Source organism: Mustela lutreola, chromosome 1, assembly GCF_030435805.1.
Source record: "Mustela lutreola isolate mMusLut2 chromosome 1, mMusLut2.pri, whole genome shotgun sequence".
NCBI classification, from domain to species: domain Eukaryota; kingdom Metazoa; phylum Chordata; class Mammalia; order Carnivora; family Mustelidae; genus Mustela; species Mustela lutreola.
In genome coordinates this window covers 116,790,735-116,814,120 of record NC_081290.1, presented here as the reverse complement: position 1 = coordinate 116,814,120, position 23,386 = coordinate 116,790,735, and the positions used below count along the sequence as shown (strand labels likewise).

The 23,386-nt window shown below is 35.9% G+C and overlaps 1 protein-coding gene across 2 annotated transcripts in view; it reads left to right on the top strand.

Annotated features, from left to right (window-relative positions):
- CCSER1 (coiled-coil serine rich protein 1) overlaps positions 1-23,386 on the top strand; it is a 753,833-nt gene that overhangs the window by 636,454 nt on the left and 93,993 nt on the right. For both annotated transcript variants that reach the window (XM_059172757.1, XM_059172747.1), the window contains exon 8: positions 14,454-14,537. In XM_059172757.1, the coding sequence (XP_059028740.1) occupies positions 14,454-14,537 (84 nt within the window). The remainder of the gene's footprint in view (positions 1-14,453; positions 14,538-23,386) is intronic.

Below are 23,386 nucleotides of genomic sequence, written 5' to 3'. Positions count from 1 at the left end.
TTTTTTTTAATTTTTATAAACATATATTTTTATAAACATATATTTTTATCCCCAGGTCTGTGAATCACCAGGTTTACATTTATATCTTAAGTAGAGTTCATAATTGATTTTGATGAAACCCATGGGTGTAGGAGATCAGAAATCTAATTCGCCTTGCTTACTAACTCATTTTATGACCCTAGGAAATTTGTTTTTATCTTTATGCCTACAAAATAAAATCATTTTAAGAAGGCTTTGGAAAATGAAGTACAGATATTTGGAGTCTTTCTTATTTTTTTATTTTTTAAAATTAAATGTAATATAGTATTTGCTTCAAGTGTACAGGTTTGTGAATGATCAGTCTTACAAAATTCACAGCACTCACCATAGCACATACCCTCCCCAATGTCCATGACCCAGGCACCCTATCCTTTCCCCCTCTACTCCCCAGCAACCCTCAGTTTGTTTCCTGAGATCGAGTCTCTTACGGTTTGTCTCCCTTTCCAGTCCCATCTTGTTTCATTTTTTTCCCTTCCCTAACCCTCAAAACCTCCTGCCCTGCCTCTCAAATTCTTCATATCAGAGAGATCATATGATAATTGTCTTTCTCTGATTGATTTATTTTGCCCAGCATAATACCCTTTAGTTCTACCACGTTTTTGCAAATGGCAAGATTTCATTTCTTTTGATGGCTGCATAGAATTCCATTGTATATATATACACATCTTCTTTATCCATTCATCTCTTGATGTACATCTAATTCTTTTCATAGTTTGGCTATTGTGGACATAGCTGCTATAAACTTTGGGTGCACGTGCCCCTTCAGATTAATACATTTGTATCTTTAGGGTAAATGCCTGGTAGTGTGGTTGCTGGGTCATAGGGTAGCTCTATTTTCAACTTTTGGAGGCACCTCCATAATGTTTTTTATAGTGGCTATACCAACTTGCATTCCCAGAAACACTGTAGGTGGGTTCCTCTTTCTCTGCATCCTCGCCAAAATCTGTCATTTCCTGACTGGTTAATTTTAGCCATTCTGAATGGTGTGAGGTGGTATCTCATCGTGGTTTTGATTTGTATTTCCCTGATGCTGAGTGATGTGGAGCACTTGTTCATGTGTCTTGGACGTCGTCTTTGCAGAAATGTCTGTTCATGTCTTCTGTCCATTTCTTGATTGGATTATTTGTTCTTTGGGTGTTGAGTTTGCTAAGTTCTTTATAGATTTTGGATACTAGCCTTTTATCTGATATGTCATTTGCAAATATCTTCTCCCATTCTGTCAGTTGTCTTTTGGTTTTGTTGACTATTTCCTTTGCTGCACAAAAGCTTCTGATCTGGATGAAGTCCCAGTAGTTCGTTTTTGCCCTTGCTTCCCTTGCCCGTGCTGTTTCTAGGAAGAAGTTGCTACGGCTGAGGTTGAAGAGGTTGCTGCCTGTGTTCTCCTCAAGGATTTGGATGGATTCCTGTCTCACATGGAGGTCTTTCATCCCTTTGAGTCTATTTTTAAGTGTGGTGTAAGGAAATGGTCCAGTTTCATTCTTTTACTGTCCATTAGTTGAAGGGACTATCTTTTTTCTATTGGACATTCTTTCCTGCTTTGTCAAAGATTAGTTGGCCATAAAGTTGATGGTCTATTTCTGGGCTCTCTGTTCTGTTCCATTGATCTGTGTGTCTGTTTTTGTGCCAATACCATACTGTCTTGATGATGACAGCTTTGTAATAGAGCTTGAAGTCTGGAATTGTGATGCCGCCAACTTTGGTTTTCTTTTTCAACATTCCTCTAGCTATTTGGGGTCTTTTCTGGTTCCATATAAATTTTAGGATTATTTAATCCATTTCTTTGAATAAAATTGGTGGTATGTTGACAGGGATTGCATTAAATGTGTAGATTGCTGTAGGTAGCATAGACGTTTTCACAATATTTGTTCTTGCAATCCATGAGCATGGAATGTTTTTCCATTTCTTTGTGTCTTCCTCAATTTCTTTCATGAATACTTTATAGTTTTCTGAGTATAGATTTTTTGCCTCTTTGGTTAGCTTTATTCCTAGGTATCTTATGGTTTGCGGTGCAGTTGTGAATGGGATTGACTCCTACGTTTCTCTCTCTTATGTCTTGCTGTTGGTGTGTAGAAATGCAACTGATTTCAGTGTGTTGATTTTATATTCGGACATTTTACTGAATTCCTGTGTGTGTTCTAGAAGTTTTGAAGTGTAGTCTTTTAGGTTTTCCACATAAATTATCATATCATCTACAAAGAGTGAGAGTTGACTTCTTTGCCAATTCAGATGACTTTTATTTCTTTTTGTTGTCTGATTGCCGAGGCTAGAACTTCTAGTACTATGTTGAATAGCAGTGGTGATAGTGAACATCCCTGCCGTGTTCCTGACCTTAAGGGGAAAGCTCTCAGTTTTTCCCCATTGAGAATGATATTCACCATGGGTTTTTCATAGATGACTTTGATGATATTGAGGTATGTACCCTATATCCCTACACTGTGAAGAGTTTTGATCAAGAAAGGATGCTGTACTTTGTCAAATGCTTTTCCAGCATCTATCGAGAGTACCATATGGTTTTTCTTCTTTCTTTTATTAGTGTATTGTGTCACATTGATTTGAAGATGTTGAACCAACCTTGAAGCCCAGGAATAAATCCCACTTGGTTGTGGTGAATAATCCTTAATGTACTGTTGGATCCTATTGGCTAGTATTTTGGTGAGAATTTTCTCATATGTACGTGTTCATCAAGGACATGGTACTGTAATTCTCCTTTTTGATGGGGTCTTTGTCTGGTTTTGGGATCAAGGTAACACTGGCCTCACAAAATGAATTTAGATAATTTCCTTCTCTTCTCTTTCTTTCTTTCTTTCTTTCTTTGTTTCAGGAGAATAGGTATTAATTCTTCTTTAAGTGTTTGATAGAATTCCCCTGGGAAGCCATCAGGCCCTGGGCTCTTGTTCGTTGGTAGATTTTTGATGACTGCTTCAATCTCCTTACTGGTTATGGAACTGCTCAAGTTTTCTACTTTCTGGCTTAATTTTGGTAGTTTATATGTCTCTAGGAATGCATCCATTTCTCCCAGATTGTAAAATTTGCTGGCGTATATTTGCTCATAATTTTGTATTTTTTGGTGTTGGTTGTGATCGTTCCTCTTTCTTCCATGATTTTATTAATTTGGGTCCTTTCTCTTTTCTTTTTGATAAGTCTGGCCAGGGATTTATCAGTCTTACTAATTCTTTCAGAGAACCAGCTCCTAGTTTTGTTGATTTGCTCTACTGTGCTTTTGGTTCCTATTTCATTGATTTCTGCTCTGATCTTTATTATATCTCTTCTGCTTCTGGGTTTAAACTTTCTTTGCTGTTTTTTCTTCAGCTCCTTTAGGTGTTGGGTTAGGTTGTATACTTGAGACCTTTCTTGTTTCTTGAGAAAGGCTTGTATCGCTATATACTTTCCTCTTAGGACTACCTTTGCTGTATCCCAAAGATTTTGAACAGTTAATGCTTTCATTTTCATTTTTTGCCCTGAATTTTTTCAATTCTTCTTTCATTTACTGGTTGGCCCATTCATTCTTTAGTAGGATACTCTTTATCTCCATGTATTTGAGTTCTTTCCAACTTTCCTCTTGTGGTTGAGTTCTATTTTCAAAGCATTGTGGTCTGAAAATATGCAGGGAATGATCCCAGTCTTTTGGTACCAGTTGAGACCTGATTTGTGGCCCAAGATGTGATCTATTCTGGAGAATGTTCCATGTGCACTAGAGAAGAATGTGTATTCCCTTGCTTTGGGATAGAATGTTCTGAATATATCTGTGATGTTTGTCTGGTCCAGTGTGCCATTTAAAGCCTTTATTTCCTTGTTGATCTTTTGCTTGCATGATCTGTCCATTGCAGTGAGGGGGGTGTTAAAGTCCCCTACTATTATCCTGTTATAGTTGATGTGTTTCTTTGATTTTGTTATTAACTGGTTTATATAATTGGCTTCTCCCATGTTAGGGGCATAGATATTTAAAGTTGTTAGGTCTTTTTTTTGGATAGACCCTTTAAGTATGATATAGTGTCCTTCCTCCTCTCTTATTATAGTCTTTGGCTGAAAATCTAATTTATCTGATATATGGATTGCTACCCCAGCTTTCTTTTGATGTCCATTAGCATGGTAAATTGTTTTCCACCCCCTCACTGTAAATCTGGAGGTGTCTTTGATTCTAAAGTATGTTTCTTGCAGACAGCATATCAGTGGGTCTTTTTTTTTTTTTTTTTTAAATCCATTCTGATACCCTGTGTCTTTTGATTGGGGCATTTTTTGCCATTGTATTGCCTATAAGGTGACTGTTACTGTATATTGTCTCTGTTCCTTTCTGGTCTATGTTACTTTTAGGGTCACTCTTTGCTTAGAGTATCCCTTTCAATACTTCCTGTAGGGCTGGTTTGTTGTTTACAACTTCTTTTATTTTTTGTTTGTCCTGGAATATTTTAATCTCTCAATCTATTTTCAATGATAGCCTAGGTGGATATAGTATTCTTAGCTGCATATTTTTCTTGTTTAGTGCTCTTACTATATCATGCCCGTCCTTTCTGGCCTGCCAGGTCTCTGTGGATAGGTCTGCTCCCAGTCTAATATTTCTACCAATGTATGTTACAGACCTCTTGTGCCAACCTGCTTTCAGGATTTTTCCTTTGTCACTGAAACTCATGTTACTATTAGATGATGCTATGTGGACCTATTTTTATTGATTTTAAGGGGGGTTCTCTGTGACTCCTGGATTTTGATGTGTCTATTCCCTTCACCAAATTAAGGAAATTGCTCCAATATACGTTCTGCACCCCTCTCTCTTTTTTCTTCTTCTGGGATCCCAATTATTCTAATATTTTTTCATCTTATGGTATCAGTTATCTCTGGAATTCTCTCTTCGTGGTCCAGTAGTTGTGTATCTCTCTTTTCCTCAGCTTTTATTTTATTTATTTATTTTATTATTTATTTACTTATTTTATTTTATTCTCCATCATTTGGTCTTATATATCACTAATTCTCTCTTCTTCCTCATTTATCCTAGCAGTAAGAGCCTCTGATTTTTATTGCACCTCATTAATAGCTTTTAAATTTCAACTTGGTTAGATTTTAGTTCTTTTATTTCTTCAGAAAGGGATTTTCTAGTATCTTCCATTCTTTTTTCAAGCCTAGCTAGCACCTTGATAATCATCATTCTGAACTCTAGATCTGACATCTTACTAATGTCCATATTGATTAGGTCCCCAGCCATCAGTACTGCCTCTTCTTCTTTTTTTTTCTTTCTTTTTTTTTTTTTTTTTTTTTTTTGAGGTGAGTTTTTCTACCTTGTTGCTTTATCCAGGTAAGAGCAGTTGAATGAGAGAACAGAATACTAAAAGGGTAGCAACATCCCCAGAAAAATATACACCAATCAAGTCAAAAGAGACCCAAAAATGGGGTGGGGGGGATAGAGAAGAATGCATAAAAAAATGAATATATAAGACTGGTGAATAGAACAGAGCCACACCCTTGATTGGGGGTGTATTTTGGTCTGTTAGAAGAAACTGCCTCCCAAAATTTTAAAGAAAGAAAAACTTACATTTATTAAAAAATAAGGGAAACACAACGAAGGGATGGAATATGACTGTAAGATGAAAATTAAAAAAAAAAAAAGATTCTAAAAAAATAATTGATAAGAAGTTGCTTGGAAAAAAAAAAAAATGGAAAGAATGTGATCAGGCTAGAGACTAGAACAAACCCATGCATTATTTAGGGTATATTTTGATCTGTTAGAAGAAACTATATCCCAAAATTTTAAAGAAGGGAAAACCTATCTGTATACAAAAAATAAGGCTAAATATAATGAAGGGATGGAATATGACTATAACAGTGAAAATTTAAAAAGACTTTTAAAAAGGTATTGATAAGATAAAATAGTTTAAAAAGTTAAAAGAGGAAAGGGGAAAATTTTTTTAAATACAATAAGAAAAAAATAAAATTAAAAAAATTTAACTTTGAAAGACTAAAGAATCATTGGAAGAAAGCCATGAATTCCATGTGCAGTATTCCGGTAGTTCTGAAGTTTTGCCGTTTTCATTGATTGGTGAACTTGATCTTGGCTGGATGTTCTTATTGATCTTCTGGGGGAGGGGCATGTTCCTGTGGTTCTCAAATGTTTTTACCCAAGGTAGAATTGCACTGCCCTTGCCAGGGGCCAGGCTAAATAATCAGCTTGGTTTTGGTCTCGGGAGCTTTTTTTCCCTGCAAGCTTTCCGTATGGCTTTGGAAGATGGAAATGAAGATGGTGGCCTCCCAATCTCCAGCCCCATAGGAAGTAAGAGCTTGGGGCCCCACTCTTCAGTTGTCCTCAGGGAAAGGCATTCAGTCAGTCCTGTCTCTCTGGTCTTCGGCCACACTCTGAGCTCACCCAGCCTGTAACTGAGACTTCTGTCTCTGGCACATGGCCCCCTTTGGAGTCTCCAAACTCAGCAAATTCCTGCAGTGCACTGCAGTGCTTCTCCTCCTGGAGGAAGAAGGAGGAGGTCTCCCTGGATCTGCCACTTGTGGGGTCCCTGCTCAAAGATCAGTGCCTCAACTGTGCCTCAGATCACAGTTTAAGGTAATCTTGGCTTGAGAGCCCACTCCTCAGATCCATCTGTGCAACCAGCTTCCCCACTCTGATACCTGGGGGCTCTGCCACACTCAGTACCCCATGGTCTTTTTGTGACCCTGCGGGTTCTGAGGCCACACTGTCTCAGTGACCCCCTTCTTAGCCTCTGGAGTGATGTCCCTCTGTGGAGCAGACTTCGAAAAGTTCTGATTTTGTACTCCCCTGCACTACTGCTTGCCAGGAGCCGGCCCCTCCCCCCATGGTCTATCCTCCCATATATCGCCTTGGATTCACTTCTTCACACATCCTACTTTCCAGAAAGTGGTCACTCTTCTGTTCCTAGAGTTGCTGCTCTTCTCTTCAATCTTCTCTTGAGTTTGTAGGTGTTCAGAATGGTTTGATAATTTTCTAGCTGAACTCCTGGGATCCAACAATATTAAGTCTCCTACTCTACCATCTTGCTGCAAAAAGTTTGGAGTCCTTTAAAATTTTACTTTTAACCAAAAAAAAGTCCTGGATGAAACAAATAATAAAATAGTAAAAGCTTTGAGTAAATATTTTTTATAAGGATCATGACTTAGATTAACATGGTCTCTTCACTTACTGTATAGAAAAAAAAATAAGGTAAAGTAGATTAAAAGAGTTATGCAACCCAACTTTTTCTTACTGATGTAAGAAAGTGAATCTAAGAGCAGTCCAACAATGTGGAAATGACAAGCCCATGGTCTCATGGAACTGTTTCAACATCCTAGCAGATTTCTCAGGTAGGGTAATGTTTGTAATGATTCCAAAAAATGTAGGAATACAATAAATTTTTTTGAGAAGTTGAGGAAAACATCCTAAGGGTCTTAATATTATTAATTATTTCCTTTAGTTTGACCTTTGCCGAAATTGCTTTTTTGCTTCATTTTTATGCCTCAAGCTTTTATTTATCCTAGAAATATACCATTTTGCCTAATAACTGGTCAAGAGATACTCTTTTTTTAAATTTTTTTTATTTTTTATAAACATATAATATATTTTTATCCCCAGGGGTACAGGTCTGTGAATCACCAGGTTTACACACTTCACAGCACTCACCAAAGCACATACCCTCCCCAATGTCCATAACCTCACCCCTCTTCTCCGAACCCCCCTCCCCTCAGCAACCCTCAGTTTGTTTTGTGAGATTAAGAGTCACTTATGGTTTGTCTCCCTCCCAATCCCATCTTCTTTCATTTATTCTTCTCCTACCCACTTAAGCCCCCATGTTGCATCACCACTTCCTCATATCAGGGAGATCATATGATAGTTGTCTTTCTCCGCTTGATTTATTTCGCTAAGCATGATATGCTCTAGTTCCATCCATGTTGTTGCAAATGGCAAGATTTCATTTCTTTTGATGCCTGCATAGTATTCCATTGTGTATATATACCACATCTTCTTTATCCATTCGTCTGTGGATGGACATCTAGGTTCTTTCCATAGTTTGGCTATTGTGGACATGGCAGGGAGATATTCTATTATAAAAAGAAATTCTGTACATAAAATTATTCTACAAATTACAAAGCCCCTATCCTATAAACATATCAGGTATCATTATCATTTTCTTTTGAGTGATGAAGAACAGTAAGAAGTCTTAAAATTTCCTAAGAGTAAGACTTGCAAATGAAAAGATTATGCTGATCTTTGATTTTTGGAAAATCAAAGCCAGTATGCCATTGTGTCAAGGGATAATGCTGTTTCCTGATTTGATCTATATGCTAAAAATATGTAGTTCTAAAGTACTCACTTTGAACACCTATTATGCCTTTTTAATTTTTATATTTCCATAAAAATATTTAGGAAATATGCTGTAAATCAATGAAATGTTAATTCATCTCAAAAGGGAATGTATAAAGTAATATCCAGAATGTTTTAATTGAATATAAAAAGACAATTTTTCATGATGTAGTGTTAATATTGCAATGTTTTATATTTTTTAAATTATTTCAAATTAAATGATAAGGAATTAGACTGGTGTTTTTACTCACTTTTTAAAAGATTTACTTATCCGAGAGAAAGAGAAAGCGAAAGCATGAGAACAGGGAGGGTCAGAGGGAGCCTCTGAGTGGGGAGCCTGATGTGGGGCTTGATCCTGGGACAACAGGATCATGACCTGAGCCAAAGGCAGACACTTAACCAACTGAGCCACCCAAGCACTCTTTGTTTTCAATATTCAAGAAGCAGTTCCTCTTATGCTCCTGTGACTATATGCCTACATTACTTTATTTCTCTAGCTGCTCAGGTATTGCAGGTAGCATGCTACTTTAAAACTCAGTAACATAAGAATTACAGAAGGTCAGTTAGTTAGGTAGAGCTGCAAAATACATTGTCTATTATTATACATTTTTGTGTTTTATAACCTCTGCCCTGCTGTCCTTTCCTACCATATTCCTATTTCTTTTGTTTTCTACTTGTTCATAACATTCTGTCCTTCTTTTCTCTGATAGTTGTCTCTTTCCTTTATTTTTAAAAAATCTTTTGACCTTTTTGTTTACAAGAATGAGGAAATAACTTGTAAATCATAAAGTAAAGCCCTCCAGAGGTCTATAAATAGAAAGAATCATGATGACTTAATACCAATTTTGATATGTGTTTGTGAATAGCAGCCCAGAATTACATTAATAAGTTTACCTGCAGAATTATATGGAGGTATGTGAGTTAGAAATTATGTGATTTTTTTAAACCTGTATTTCTAATTTCAGCATACAATCATTTTCAAAATGATTTATGGATTCTACTTGCCTCTTTTTTTTGGCATTTGATTTCTGTTTATATAATACTCTGACACAATGATTTGGTTCTAATTCTAGGCAAAAATAAATTATGGAATATATGGGATTGAAGTCAGCTAAGTGAATTTGGGACAAATTTCCTGAATATCTGAGTATCTCGTTCTAACTTTCCAGATTTATCAAATAAAAGTACAAGAATAAGATAATTTGTAAACTGCTTTTATATCTGTATGTCTGCTTCTCTAGTAACTTGTGAAATGAGGTCATAAATCTTCCTTTCATGCATGAAATGAGCTATTTGACAATTGCACTATTTAAACTACAACTTAAATCACAAAAAAACATATATTACAAAAAATTCTATTTAAAAACTAGCTGCATACAATTTTTACAACTATAATTCTAATTATAATAATTTGGAGTTTTTGTCCACATGTGCAGTACTAAAATTAATTGTATAAAATAATAATTTTAATTGTTCACTGTTTGTAGGTCAGGAATTTGGGAACAATTCAACTTGGGCAGTTATGGTCAGATAGTGCTGTGGGCTTTGGTCACTTGAAAGCTCCACTTGGCTAGATGTGCAAAATGGCTCATTCTCAGGGCTAACAATTGAAGCTGGATATCCTCTCACAGCTCATAAGGGGCTGTCAACAGAAGTACATGTGGTTTTACTTTTTGGCATGGCTGTTGGCTTCCTGAGAAAGGAGCATTGGTTGGCTTCCTGAGAAAGGAGCATTGTAGGAGATCAGTTGTGGAATCTGAAAGGCTTTTTCTTATCTAGCCCTGAAAGTCATGTAGAGTTAATTTCATCGTATCCTCATGGTCAAACAATAAAACCAGCCTAGATCCAAAGACAGAGCATTGGCCTCCATCTTTCAGTAGGAATAGTAACAAAATATTTGTAGCTATCTTTAATCTACCACACTCTGAGTTCCATATTTATAAATAATAAATGAATTTATAATAATATAATTTAATTTTAAAAAATTGAATTGAATTTTAGTCCTGAAAATTGTGCTTAAATGAGAAAATATCATAATTATTAAAATCTGTAGTTTCCTATCAATGAGTAATATACATTTAAATAAGCAGAAGCTTAGTCCAACTCTTAATTTCAGCTCAGGTCATGATCTCAGGGTTGTGAAATTGAGCCCGGTGTCAGGCTCCACAGTGAGTGGGGAGTGTGCTTAAGACTCTCTCTCCCTGGGGCACCTGGGTGGCTCAGTGGGTTAAAGCCTCTGCCTTCAGCTCAGGTCATGATCTCAGGGTCCTGGGATCAAGCCCCGCATCGGGCTCTCTGCTCGCAGGAGCCTGCCCCCCACTCCGCCTGCCTCTCTGCCCACTTCTGGTCTCTATCTGTCAAATAAATAAATAAAATCTTTAAAAAAAAAAAAAAAAAAGACTCTCTCTCCCTCTCCTTCTGTCCCTCCCTGCTGTGTGCTCTTTCTCTCTCAAATAAATAAATCTTGAAATAAGTACAAGGTTAAATTGGTTACATTAGCCTACAGGTTAATGGAATAATTTTTTTTAAGCTTTTGTTTATTTAAGAGAAGGAGAGAGCAGGCATGAGCAGGGGATAGGATCAGAGGGTGAGGGAGGAGCAAACTCCCCACTGAGCAGGGAGCCAGATGCGGGACTGGATCCCAGGACTCTGAGATCATGACCTGGGACAAAGGCAGATGCTTAACTGACTTGAGCCACCCAGGCATCTGCTTATTTGAAAAATCAAGAATGTTAAAATTGAATTAATTCTACACATTAATATGATTATTTTTTTTTTAAAGATTTTATTTATTTGTCAGAGACAGAGGGAGAGAGAGCGAGCGAGCACAGGCAGACAGAGAGGCAGGCAGAGGCAGAGGGAGAAGCAGGCTCCCTGCCGAGCAAGGAGCCTGATGTGGGACTCGATCTCAGGACCCTGGGATCATGGCCTGAGCCGAAGGCAGCTGCTTAACCAACTGAGCCACCCAGGCGTCCCCATTAATATGATTATTAACTCAGTAGATTATCCTGCCAAATACATCCTAGAAATTTGCAAACATAGTGAGAATATTGAGGGGATATTGCTCTTAGTCTTAAGCTAAGAATGTTGTTCAAGGGATTTTATTTTATCTATTAAACAAATATTTCTGTGAATATTACTAAAAATGAAACTCTAAATGACTAAGATTCATTGCATAGTCATCATAAATGTTTTTGTAAAAATTGGCTTCTGAGGACATAATTAATGCATTATTCCATAAGTAAATGTAAATGACATATTACACCTATCTGATTGAAAACTGTGAGATTATGAATTTCTTGAAAACTGTGAGATTATGAATTTCTTGAAGAAGTTCCCCAAGAACAAAATGAGAGAATTGTATAAAGTGAGAAAACAATTTTTTTATGATTCCTTTTATTCACAATATAGGTGAATCTTCCATTTTAAATTAATTAACCAACAAAATAATTAATTAACATACAAAAATATTGTTGATAATTAATCTATTAAAAAGTTGTAGTAGATTCAGACAGATGCCCAGATCTTCTTTGAGTAAAGGACTCAAGGCCCAGCTCCAAGTCCTTTGGTTGGCTGATTGCCTTTTATTCTTAGCTCATGCCCTAAGGGCCTGCCTCTTCTTTCTAGCTGAAGTCAATCTCCTCTGTGGATGATCTGAAACAAAGAATAAATAACAGCAGCTGAGATCTAGCTCTTGAGACAGCCCCCAGTCAGTGACTGAACAGGGAGTGATATAAGAGCCTGCCCACTTGCCCTCAACCTGTTATTCCCTTAATAGGCGCTCTTGGCACTGGATCTCTTCATTTGGCTGACAGAGGACTCCTCAGGTATGAACCTGGGTCCAGCTATCTCCCTACCCAAGTCTGATTTTTCTTTTCTTTTTACATGGGTTTAATCTCTAATAAACCATTTGCACCCTTAACTCCACCTCAGTATTTGTCTCCTAAAGAACTTACCTGTGACATTTTATTTTATGAGAAGAATTAATTTTTCTTAAGTGAGATATTATGCAAGGCTTTGGGAATATAAATATTAGTACAGTGTAGTATTTGCCATCAGGTAGTTTATGGTCTGCTGTTATCGTCAGCCTCCACACACAAGTTACTAGCACAGAGCCACAGGGCTAGTTAATTGAAAGCCCAACAATTTGATCCTAGATCTCAGATTCTAAGAAGCAGGATTATTCTTTTAGCTACCTCTTAAATTTGCTATTTTTTTTTCCTTTATATTGTGGAGCAGGCTAAGCGTTCTTTGCATTAATATTTAAAATCTATGAAAATAAATATTAAAAACAATGAGTGTAAACTCTATGAAAACATGATTTAGGGAAGAAATAGGTCTACTGCAAAAGGAGGCTAATTAGCCTCTCCCAGTCAAGCTGGTTGTAAACAACTGAAAGAAATTAGTAAATCCAAATCATATGTTTGGTGTTGCTTAGTTTAGAGGAAGTAGAAATTATTAACACCATGAAAACCAAAATAAACAAGTATTCTGTTGTTATTGTTGTTGTTTTTAAGTCATTAGCTATTGTTTTCCTTGCCAGTTCAGTTAACAGATTCAGAAAAAGTGGGAGTTCTAATGCTTATATTACTTATTTGGTGATTTTATGGGAAGGAAATCTGGCTTTGAGCTTATACACATTAGTTACAGTGTTTGGTGCTAATGAAATAGTCTGTTTGCTGAAGTGGAGGGGGAAAAAGGTCCGAAGAGGCTGGGGAATAAGCAAACAGCACGTAAAGTATTAATATTGCATGAAATGACGTATGATTTAGATGCTATGGAGCATGCCCTTACTCCCAGGGGACATCTTACTCAGCCAACAAGGGGAAACTCTCTAGTGGAATAAGGTGCAATGTCTGAAATGCCTCTATAAGCACAGTTGTGGGGAAGAGAGGGGTGCTGTGGGTAGAAGACTGTGTAATCCAGACTTGTGTGTGTAAAGCAAGGATAGATAAAACACCTTGTGTTTCGGTTCTATAGGAATGAGCGAAGGTTGTGAAGAAAGTTGGAAATGAAAACTTTGAAGCTCCAGAGATAAGCAAGTAGCAGATAACGAAAGGCACTATATGCTGTGCTAAAGGGTATTGCCTTCTTTATTTTTCTGAAGGAGGTGATCAGCTGTTAAATAAGAGGGAATGTAATTTATCCCCATTAATGGCAAACCTCTGGCAGATTGGGAATGTGATAGAAAACCAGTTTAGAAACTTACTGCATTAAGCCAGGAAAGAAGCAAGTTAATGAGTTTAGAGAAGAGTGAGTGAGTCTAAAACATAATAAAGAAACAGAGATGAGAGAGGTATCAGATTTGGTTCAGAGTGAGTAAAAACTGAGAGTATAGGATGGCTTCCTGGGTATTTTTAGATACTAGGAAGGTGTGAGAAGTTAAGTAGAAGTGAAGTTTTCAAGTAGAGGGGAAATGATGAGATGATAGTTGCCCTGGAATGTCTATGGGACAATGTGAGTATATGCTCAAGAAGTAGTTTGTGGACTGATGCTTGGAAGATGGAGGAGTTTTGATTAAGTTAAATTTTATCTGAGAGTTACCAGCATACAGTAATATAGACCCTAGATATGGATGTATTATTGTGTACACAGAGGCTGTGCCTGAGTGTACTTGACCAGTGAGAAGATTAAATGCACAAAGATAGAGCTCTAGGGGAAGGGACAAATATTAGAGAGATGTCATTAAAGACAAAGGCTGTAACATGGTAACTGGATTGGGAATTAATATTTCATTATAGTAGGGGAACAAATGGTAGATAAAAGTATCTCTTACAGTATCGTCCTTTTTCTACTCAACTATGTATGTACAAGAATGGGAAGAAAGAATTTAGGATAATTCACTAGTTTCTGTTATTGGCAACAAAATGGACAAATGAATATCAAAGAGAGAGACTGATTTTTTTAAAAAGTGTGTATATATATACAATAATATCTTCAGATACATTAGCTTGTTTATTTTGCAACTTAGAATATATTATGAAAAATACCACACTGTAGAGAAGATTTCAGTTTCATTAGTCATATGCAATTATCTCCCACTGTGTGAAGCTGACTTTGCTTATCAAGAGCAAAGTGAAAGGGCTAAGCCTATTATGCTGTCTCTTTGATGTTTTTATAGGATATAATGAAAGATGAATGCTCACTGCTGAAGCTGCAGCTAAAAGAACGGGACGAACTCATCTCCCAACTTCAGGAAGAGCTGGTAAGTGATAAAAATACTTGGCCCACAAGTATACTTTCCTTGCAAGGTTATTTGCTGTAAACCATCCAGCGACTTCTTCATTAGAAACTGTTAGTGCTTAAATCAGATTCATTATCAATTTTATAGTGCTATATCAATGATGATTTGAAAATCTGAAAAATAGGATGGTCTGTAATCTATACTGAACTTTGTATAATTCCAGAAACAGATGGCTAGATGTTCTAGTTGTATTTATTAAAAATTGTAAAGACTAAGTCCATATTTTATTTTGTAAACCATGTGATTTACTTCAGACTACACTACCTAGAGATATAATCATGTAATATGAAGGAAAGTACTCAGAAATCTTAAACAAAAAATAGATTTTACTTCTTATGTTCACAAAATTACCAAAAAGGTATTAACTTAATGAGATTTTAATTTATGCAATATCTATACTATATAAAAATAACACAAAGTATTAAATCTTTATAGTTGGTATTTTCAGGGTGCTTTAAAATGTGACATCATAAACATCTTAAGTTAAACTTTTATAATCTGAAAACATATTTGGTGGGTAACAAGAATAGCAATGTGTATTCCTTTTCTAAGTATGTGTTTCAGCTTGTATATCAACAATATTTTGCAATAAAATTCACTGAGTTTAATAAAAAGTGATCCGTAAGATAAGAATGAAAAAGAGGAATGAGAAAGGAATTTTAGAGTTCTTAACAATGCCAATAAAATGAAGAAATATTACACAGTAAGAGAGCCTGACTCATTATCAAGGTAAAAAAAACAAATCCTAGTCAATAGTTCTTTATGATGTCAGAGTTGACTACATTAACAATGATATATTACATAATTATCTGATACAATTAAATGACAAAACAGATTTTATAGACCATCAAGCTTCTGAGAGTTCTTAACATATTAGTGAGAGAGCAGACAAATTTAGGGCATGGACTTCACTGAGAATTATTTAACCTCTTGTTAATAAGGATGTTAGCTGAAGGCATGGAAAAGAAAACTTTCAGAAATGATAGGAAGTCTTTTTAATAAATAATATTTAGATATATATATATTTAAATATAAGTTTGTGTTTATTGTAGGTAGAATATATTTAACTTTTTGTGTATTAGAAATAGAACTCTCCCACGAGAATGAAGATTTAGGGATTTCATGAATTTACTTCAAGATATTTAATGCATTGGTATAGATTTATGAGACTGACGCGCTACCTACTGCGCTAACGAGGCACCTTGGTATAGACCAAAAATTTTTTAGACCAAAAATCTAAACATAATAGCTTAAAGTAAGAATGCTCAATCAGAATCAATATAAAAGTTACTTAAAGTAAGTTATTTTTAACTTTAACTTGGGCTGTTTGTGACATAAAGCAGAGAAATATTTTTCCCACTTACGAGAGAGTTTGATTCTTTTTCTCAGCTATTAAGTGAAGGTCATGTTAGAGACTGCAGTGTAATTTTATTGCTAGTATAAAACTGAGGGACATTGTAAATATTGCCTTCTTGTTCCTAAAATAAATCTGAGAGATTTATCATAAACATTTGTGGTGAAGTGTGTAGCCTTGTGTTTTGGTAAGGGGGAAGGGGTTTACAGGTATTTTCTGGTAAATGATTATTAATCTTATAAGTGGCTATAGAAATTTTATAAATGGTTTCACAATATGGATGAAAAGTGTGCCCTATATGATTTCAGGAATTGAAGAAAATGGGTTTGGTATTTATTAATTGATTGAACAAAACAGTTTTAAAGTTGAAGTTAGCTGAAAAGTAAAAATAACTTTTTTGGACCTAAAGACTGTAAATATTAAACTGTAATTGCCCTAATTAGGATCAGTACGCCATGCTTTGCATTTACTATTGTGTTGTACCAGTAGTTTAAATGCCTATTACTTTGTCAAACATGAATGTGTATGGATAATTACTTTAGAAAAGGTAAACTGTCAGTAATTTATGATTCTAAACTTTATAATTTCTACTTTTTTACTCTTCCCTTTGGAACTTTCATTCATTTTGTAGCTGATCTGAGTAAAAAAGCATCAGATACAGCTTTTTACACTGTATTTCTTTAAAAGCATAGTTGTACTTAAAAGGTCATACTTTAAATGAATAACCCCAAAATAAGATTTCAGCCAAAAAGCTTATGAACTGTCTGCAAATAAATATACTCTAAAAACATCCCTCATTAAAATGCAGAAAAGTAAGAACAAATAAAAATACTTACAATGTTTGTCTTCATATTCTGTTTACCACATAACATTGATACTTGTCAGAATATAGTGAAAGCTGTTTGTTATCTTAGTCACCACAAGTTTCTAAGCTAAAGAGTAAAGGAATGCACTGACTGTGAAGCATTTTAAAAAATAATAAAACTGACTAAAAGCCATCTGCATTTCCCATAAGTCAACAATTCTAAAAATGTCAGTTGTAAAACTCCTTTCTGAAAGATGTGTTGTTTTGTTTGTTTTCTATGGATCTGAATCCTAATTTAGTAACTTCAGGTTCAGATGTTTACATTTTACACACTTTACAACATCAGTTAGCACATTCTTACTTGTCTCTTAAACATTGTGTTTTTAGATGAAAGTTAATTGGGAGAAGTTCCAGTTGAGGAGAACTCTGTACAGAGATTAACATTTGAGAAACATCTAGCAAGCTTTAAAGTCAGTTTGTGTTTCTAACCCCTGTAGTTCTACACATTAACATATTCAACAAATTCAAAATACAAATATGAAATGAAAGCATAGCTATAAAGATAACAGAATGAACCTTGAGTTACTTCAGTTTTGTCATTTGATGTAAACATGGGCAGTATTTTTATTTAAGATGTAAACATATGGAGTAAGAACTGCAAGATAAATATTTTAAGGGGAAAACATAGATCTTAGTTCATACATTATTTTGCTGAATTTAGTAGCTAATTCTGAACTTCTTAATTTTAAATTGTGTGTTTCATTTTAATATTTTAAAACTAATGCACTCACCAAAATTTGCTTTGAGGCATGATTTAATGGTTACCTAAATTATACCTTTTGCAGAATCTTGATAAACAAATATTATGTTTATTAAAACTTACTACTTCTTGGTTTGATCACATTTACAAAGATGAATATGATAACCTTTTAATTAGCCGAGTTCCTTTTCTGACCATCACTAAATCTCATTTTATGTCATGATTATTTAAAGTAGGCTTTTCTTCTAGAAATGGGGTTTTACAAATGATCTCTGTTCTAGGTAGCTATATGGTAGGTACGTAACTGAGTTTTGAACACTTCTTCCTCCTGCCATGTAAATACTAACTTGAAACACAGATAACATACTAGTTAAAATAAATATATATATCTTTGTGTGTTATTAAACCTCTTTTCTCACTGAAAGCAAATACTGAAAACTATTACTTGAATGCAAGTAAACATATAAACAATCATTTTTCTCCAGCCTCTTAAAATCCCATTTACTTTATTTAAATGTAAACCAAGCTCTCAGCTCACTTGTTAATATTTGAATAGCGAAGTATGGAGCTGCATAAAAGGCACTTGTAGAACTGATGAATTTTGAAAAATTGAAGGCAATTGAAGAACTGAAAGTAAAGCATTATGTATAATCAGGTTACTCTGCATAATAAAGGGGGAGCTAAAAATAAGACTCTAAGAAATACATACAGCCTAACAGCACTTTATCAAGAATCTGAAGAGAATAATTTTGATTTCGTTTAAAACATATTCAGGATTCAAATTGAATAAAATTGTATGTCCTTGAAGCTTTAATAACAGAATAATTCCTGCTTGATAAGAGAAACATTCTTTTTGCATGAAAATCATATCCTGAATCCATCTTAAAAGTAATTCCCCACTTGCTCTACATTCTATTATAACTCAGGGTATTATTTCATACTAGTCATTTTAAGATAGAATATTACAGGCCCGTGGATGATTTGCATAAGAACAGACAGCTGTAAGTGCTTTCAAATCCTCTTTCTTTCCCATATTTAGGAAACATTAAGAACAGAAAAGAAATAGATTAGGTATACTTAAACATTATTAAAGTGTCAGGCTACTTTCCTTTTTTTTTTTTAGGTGAATTAATTGTATATATCCAGAAAAGGCTTATCGCAGCAGTAACTACATTCTTCCTCAGGTCTGTGAGACAGATGTGTAGTACAAATGAGGCAATATCCTGTGATACATATTGGGGATTAGCCTCCAGTTCCTTACACACTCCAGTTCCCTGATGAAGAGCTGAAAAAAAGATACAATCTTTAATATTCTACTGCACTTGCTTTGGCAATAGTACATACTTGTTTAAGTCTTTATCATGAAGTGTTGTCATATTGTAGTATGGCATGGATATAAGGAAATAATTGTGCTATAATTTAAATGCTAGTATGAAGGTGTTTTATACCTTTAAGACATAAATATGCTTTAAACGTGACAGGCAGCCATATTATGGCCAAATTAAGTACAAAGAAATTAATTCATCTCTAAAGTTGGGTATTTTGTGTTTTTTTATTTATACGGTATGTCATATAATTTAGTGGTTTCTCTGCATTCTTACTTCTTTTCTCATACCAAATCAAGATTTCAGGGTGTAAAATAACCTACCAGATAAAACTATTTAAGTAATCAACAGGACTTAAAGATACCCAAAGACTTAGAATTAGGGAAAAGACTTAGAATTTAGGGGGGCATGGGTTAGAGGTTGGGGGGTTACAAATCGTGGATTACTGGGGGAGATTACATGTAAAAGACTACATATGTTGTATGTGTGTACACTTTAATGCCAGATGCGTTGTACGCCCACCTTAAAAGACCACCAGAGACGCAAGTCAAAGCCAAACAGCAAGGGTCGTTTATTGCGAGTTCAAACCCGGACCTCCGCACACTCGTTGCGGGTGATGCTGAGAGGTCCCAAGCAGAGTAAGTGCAGGGTTTTTATAAGCAGGTACAAATAAGTTTTTGGGTGGGGTACAGACAAGTTAAAAAATCATACCTGGTATTGGTTGATTGGTGTTGGGAGCCCACGCGCGCATTAAGCAAGCATTCGAACAGAAGCGAAAGTAGCTAGTTAGCCCTCGCGTTGAGCAAGCACTTTTACAGAAGCAGAAGTAGCTGGTTGATAACACTTTCCAGTGAAAACAAGTTTCGGGGTAAACCAGTTTCGGGTGGAGTGAGGTTTGTCCAGGCCTTTCAACACATTTATATGTGTACATGTATATGTGTATATGTATAAATATTATAAATATAAATTACACTTACATTTATAAATATAAAACATTATAACATAATGTTCTACCTCATGGTAGATTATCTTTAAATATTTGAAAGCCAGGTTGAGCTAGGGACTTCGAAGCAAGGGTTAACAAGTTGAGTAGTCTCTGTTCAGGAGCCAACATTCATATGAGGAGGCAGGAATAAACAGTTCATTTTAATAACAGCCATTATTTACTGAGCTCTTATTCTTTGGCAAGTGCTCTGGTGAATGCTTTTCATTTATTATTGATTTTTACTTTTCATAGTAAAATCAAGAAGTATGTATTACTTCTGGTTCATCTATAATGAAGCAGATATTTGGAGGGATTAACTGATTTGTTCAAGTATGCATAGTAAGTGATGGAGTTAGGATTTGCAGCAAAGTCAGCCTGACTCCATGAACATATATTTTTCTCATAACACACCAAAATTTATTAATTACAAAGCACTGAGGTTTGTTTTATACAGTAAGATGTCATAGTTTTCCTTTGCTATAGATCAGTGTCATAATAAAAACAATAACTCTTGTTTATTGATTGATTAGCCTGGTGGTACCAGTCAGGCTTGGGTGATCAGGGCAGTGGATTGAATGATACAATCTAAACTGAGATTAGAGCAGTCACCTGCAAGCAACTTCTCACAGTCTTAGAGATGAGTACAGTGGCTTTCCTCAGGGCTTGGGACATCACAGGCACATTTAATGTCATACCTCTTGAAGCTGAGTGAGGACACTATCGAAGTCCATTTTTAAAAAGTACTTGTAAAATCATGATCTGACATTATCAGAGCAATGAAGAGATTAAGAAAGAAAAATCTATTTTACCTAAAACCTAAGAAAATAAATGTTTTTTTGATTATCTTAAATATCTCTATCTTCATTCCGCATGTGAATGCAGTATTTCTATATAAACACATGTGTATTTCATATTGTCAGATATAGTCTGAAGGAATTGTCAAAAGTGAGGAAACCCAGTAATCCAGACGAACATCAGAAACTATCTGATAACAACTGACAGTTATTTTACTGATTTGAACAAAACATGAATGCATGGGCTAGAAGTGTTTTTTTTTTTTTTTTTGTTTTGTTTTGTTTTGTTTTGTTTTTTTTTAATTTTTTATTTTTTATAAACATATATTTTTTATAAACATATATTTTTATCCCCAGGTCTGTGAATCACCAGGTTTACACACTTCACAGCACTCACCAAATCACATACCCTCCCCAATGTCCATAATCCCACCCCCTTCTCCCCAACCCCCTCCCCTCGGCAACCCTCAGTTTGTTTTGTGAGATTAAGAGTCACTTATGGTTTGTCTCCCTCCCAATCCCATCTTGTTTCATTTATTCTTCTACCCACTTAAGCCTCCATGTTGCATCACCACTTCCTCATATCAGGGAGATCATATGATAGTTGTCTTTCTCTGCTTGACTTATTTCGCTAAGCATGATACGCTCTAGTTCCATCCACGTTGTTGCAAATGGCAAGATTTCATTTCTTTTGATGGCTGCATAGTATTCCATTGTGTATATATACCACATCTTCTTGATCCATTCATCTGTTGATGGACATCTAGGTTCTTTCCATAGTTTGGCTATTGTGGACATTGCTGCTATAAACATTCGGGTGCATGTGTCCCTTTGGATCACTACATTTGTATCTTTAGGGTAAATACCCAATAGTGCAATTGCTGGGTCATAGGGCAGTTCTATTTTCAACATTTTGAGGAACCTCCATGCTGTTTTCCAGAGTGGCTGCACCAGCTTGCATTCCCACCAACAGTGTAGGAGGGTTCCCCTTTCTCCGCATCCTCGCCAGCATCTGTCATTTCCTGACTTGTTGATTTTAGCCATTCTGACTGGTGTGAGGTGATATCTCAGAAGTGTTTTTTAATAATTTAGAAACATCTCAGTTCCCAACTATTTGAGCTATAACTAGGACTATTTTTAAGTTCTATAAGGAATGGAAAGGAGAGTTCTGTAGGGGAGAAAAACATTTACCTTCTTCCTTCTAGGTTCTTTGGCTGTCATAATAATTGACATAAAACAGATTAATAAGCAAATGTAATTTCCTGTGTTGGGGAGCCTCACATAGACACTAGAGGCTCAAAGGCCATCAATAAAGGCTTACATGCCACGATGAGCTAATGAAAAGGGGGTAGGGATCCAGGGCTTTAAAGGGTTGGAAAACCATTCACAGGAATGAAAGATCAATTTTTTTAAGAGATTTTATTTATTTGAGAAAGAGAGAGAGAGTGAGAGAGAGAGAACACAAGCCAAGGGGAGTGGTAGAGGGAGAAGCAGACTCTCTACTGAATAGGGAACCTAATGCTGGCCGCTATCCCAGGTCCTTGGGATCATGACCTGAGCTGAAGGCAGACACTTAGCTGACTGAGCGACACAGGCATCCCAAGAGCAAATGTTTGGTAAACAAATGTTTGTCATGTCATGCAGAGAAGTCTTTCATTGTCTATATAAAATTATATAGAGAGATAAACTGTAATTATCTTTGGTACTGGGTTTCTTCCTGGTAGAGGCTTTCTATCTCAATTCTTTCAGAGAGTTAAATAAGAGGTAAAAAGCTCTACATGACTGTTAGGCCTTAATTCCCTTCACCTCAAACAGTCAACATGCCAAAGTGACACATTCGAGGGCCGCCTGCCTTGAGCCCCATCAATTCAAAATTAAAACAGGCATCATTCCAACAAGAAGCTTGAGCCTAAGTATACTTCCCATGTGTTTCCCTATTCCATTCAAGTGTAGCTTTACCTTGTCTTGGTACATTTTGCGCTCCATTGATGAGCACCTTAATGATGAGGCGTTGTCATCCTCTGTTCTCAGCATGCAGCCACGTGGACATTCAGTAAATGTTTAAAGTGAATAAAATTTGTATCCTAGTTCCTGCTACAACATTTGTTAAGGAAACCTTTAGAGAATAAAACAAGATAACGTCGCATTATGAAGTTATAAAATTTGGGCGAGGAAAGAATGAAATAAAAGAGGGAAGGAGTAGTGTTGGGTTTCATTGTATAATTTAATGGAGGGAATTCTAGGGAGCAAATAAGCCAGTGGTGGAAACATGAAGCAGGGAATTAAAATACAAGATAGGGGCCACAGTAAACAATGAAGATAAAATGGCAGAGGAAAATAGAACTATTAAAGTATCTGAAAACTAGGAACTGAAATAAATTATAGAAACATAAGGAAAGGACAGAGTCAAAATTATAATCTAAAATATTCTAGGGGTGCCTGAGTGGCTCAGTTGGGTGAGTGTGGACCCTTGGTTTTGGCTTGGGTTATAGTGTTGTGTCTTAGGTGGTGTGGGGCTCCATGCTCAGTGTGGAGTCTGCTTCTTCCTCTCCCTGCCCCTGCTTCCATGCACGTATTTCCTCCCCCAAATGAATTCATACATAAATCATTTTTTAAAAAATTAAGATATTCTAGGGGCGCCTGGGTGGCTCAATGGGTTAAAGCCTCTGCCTTCGGCTCGGGTCATGATCCTAGGGTTCTGGGATCGAGCCCCACATCCGGCTCTCTGCTCCAAGGGGAGCCTGCTTCCCCCGCTCTCTGCCTGCCTCTCTGCCTACTTGTGATCTC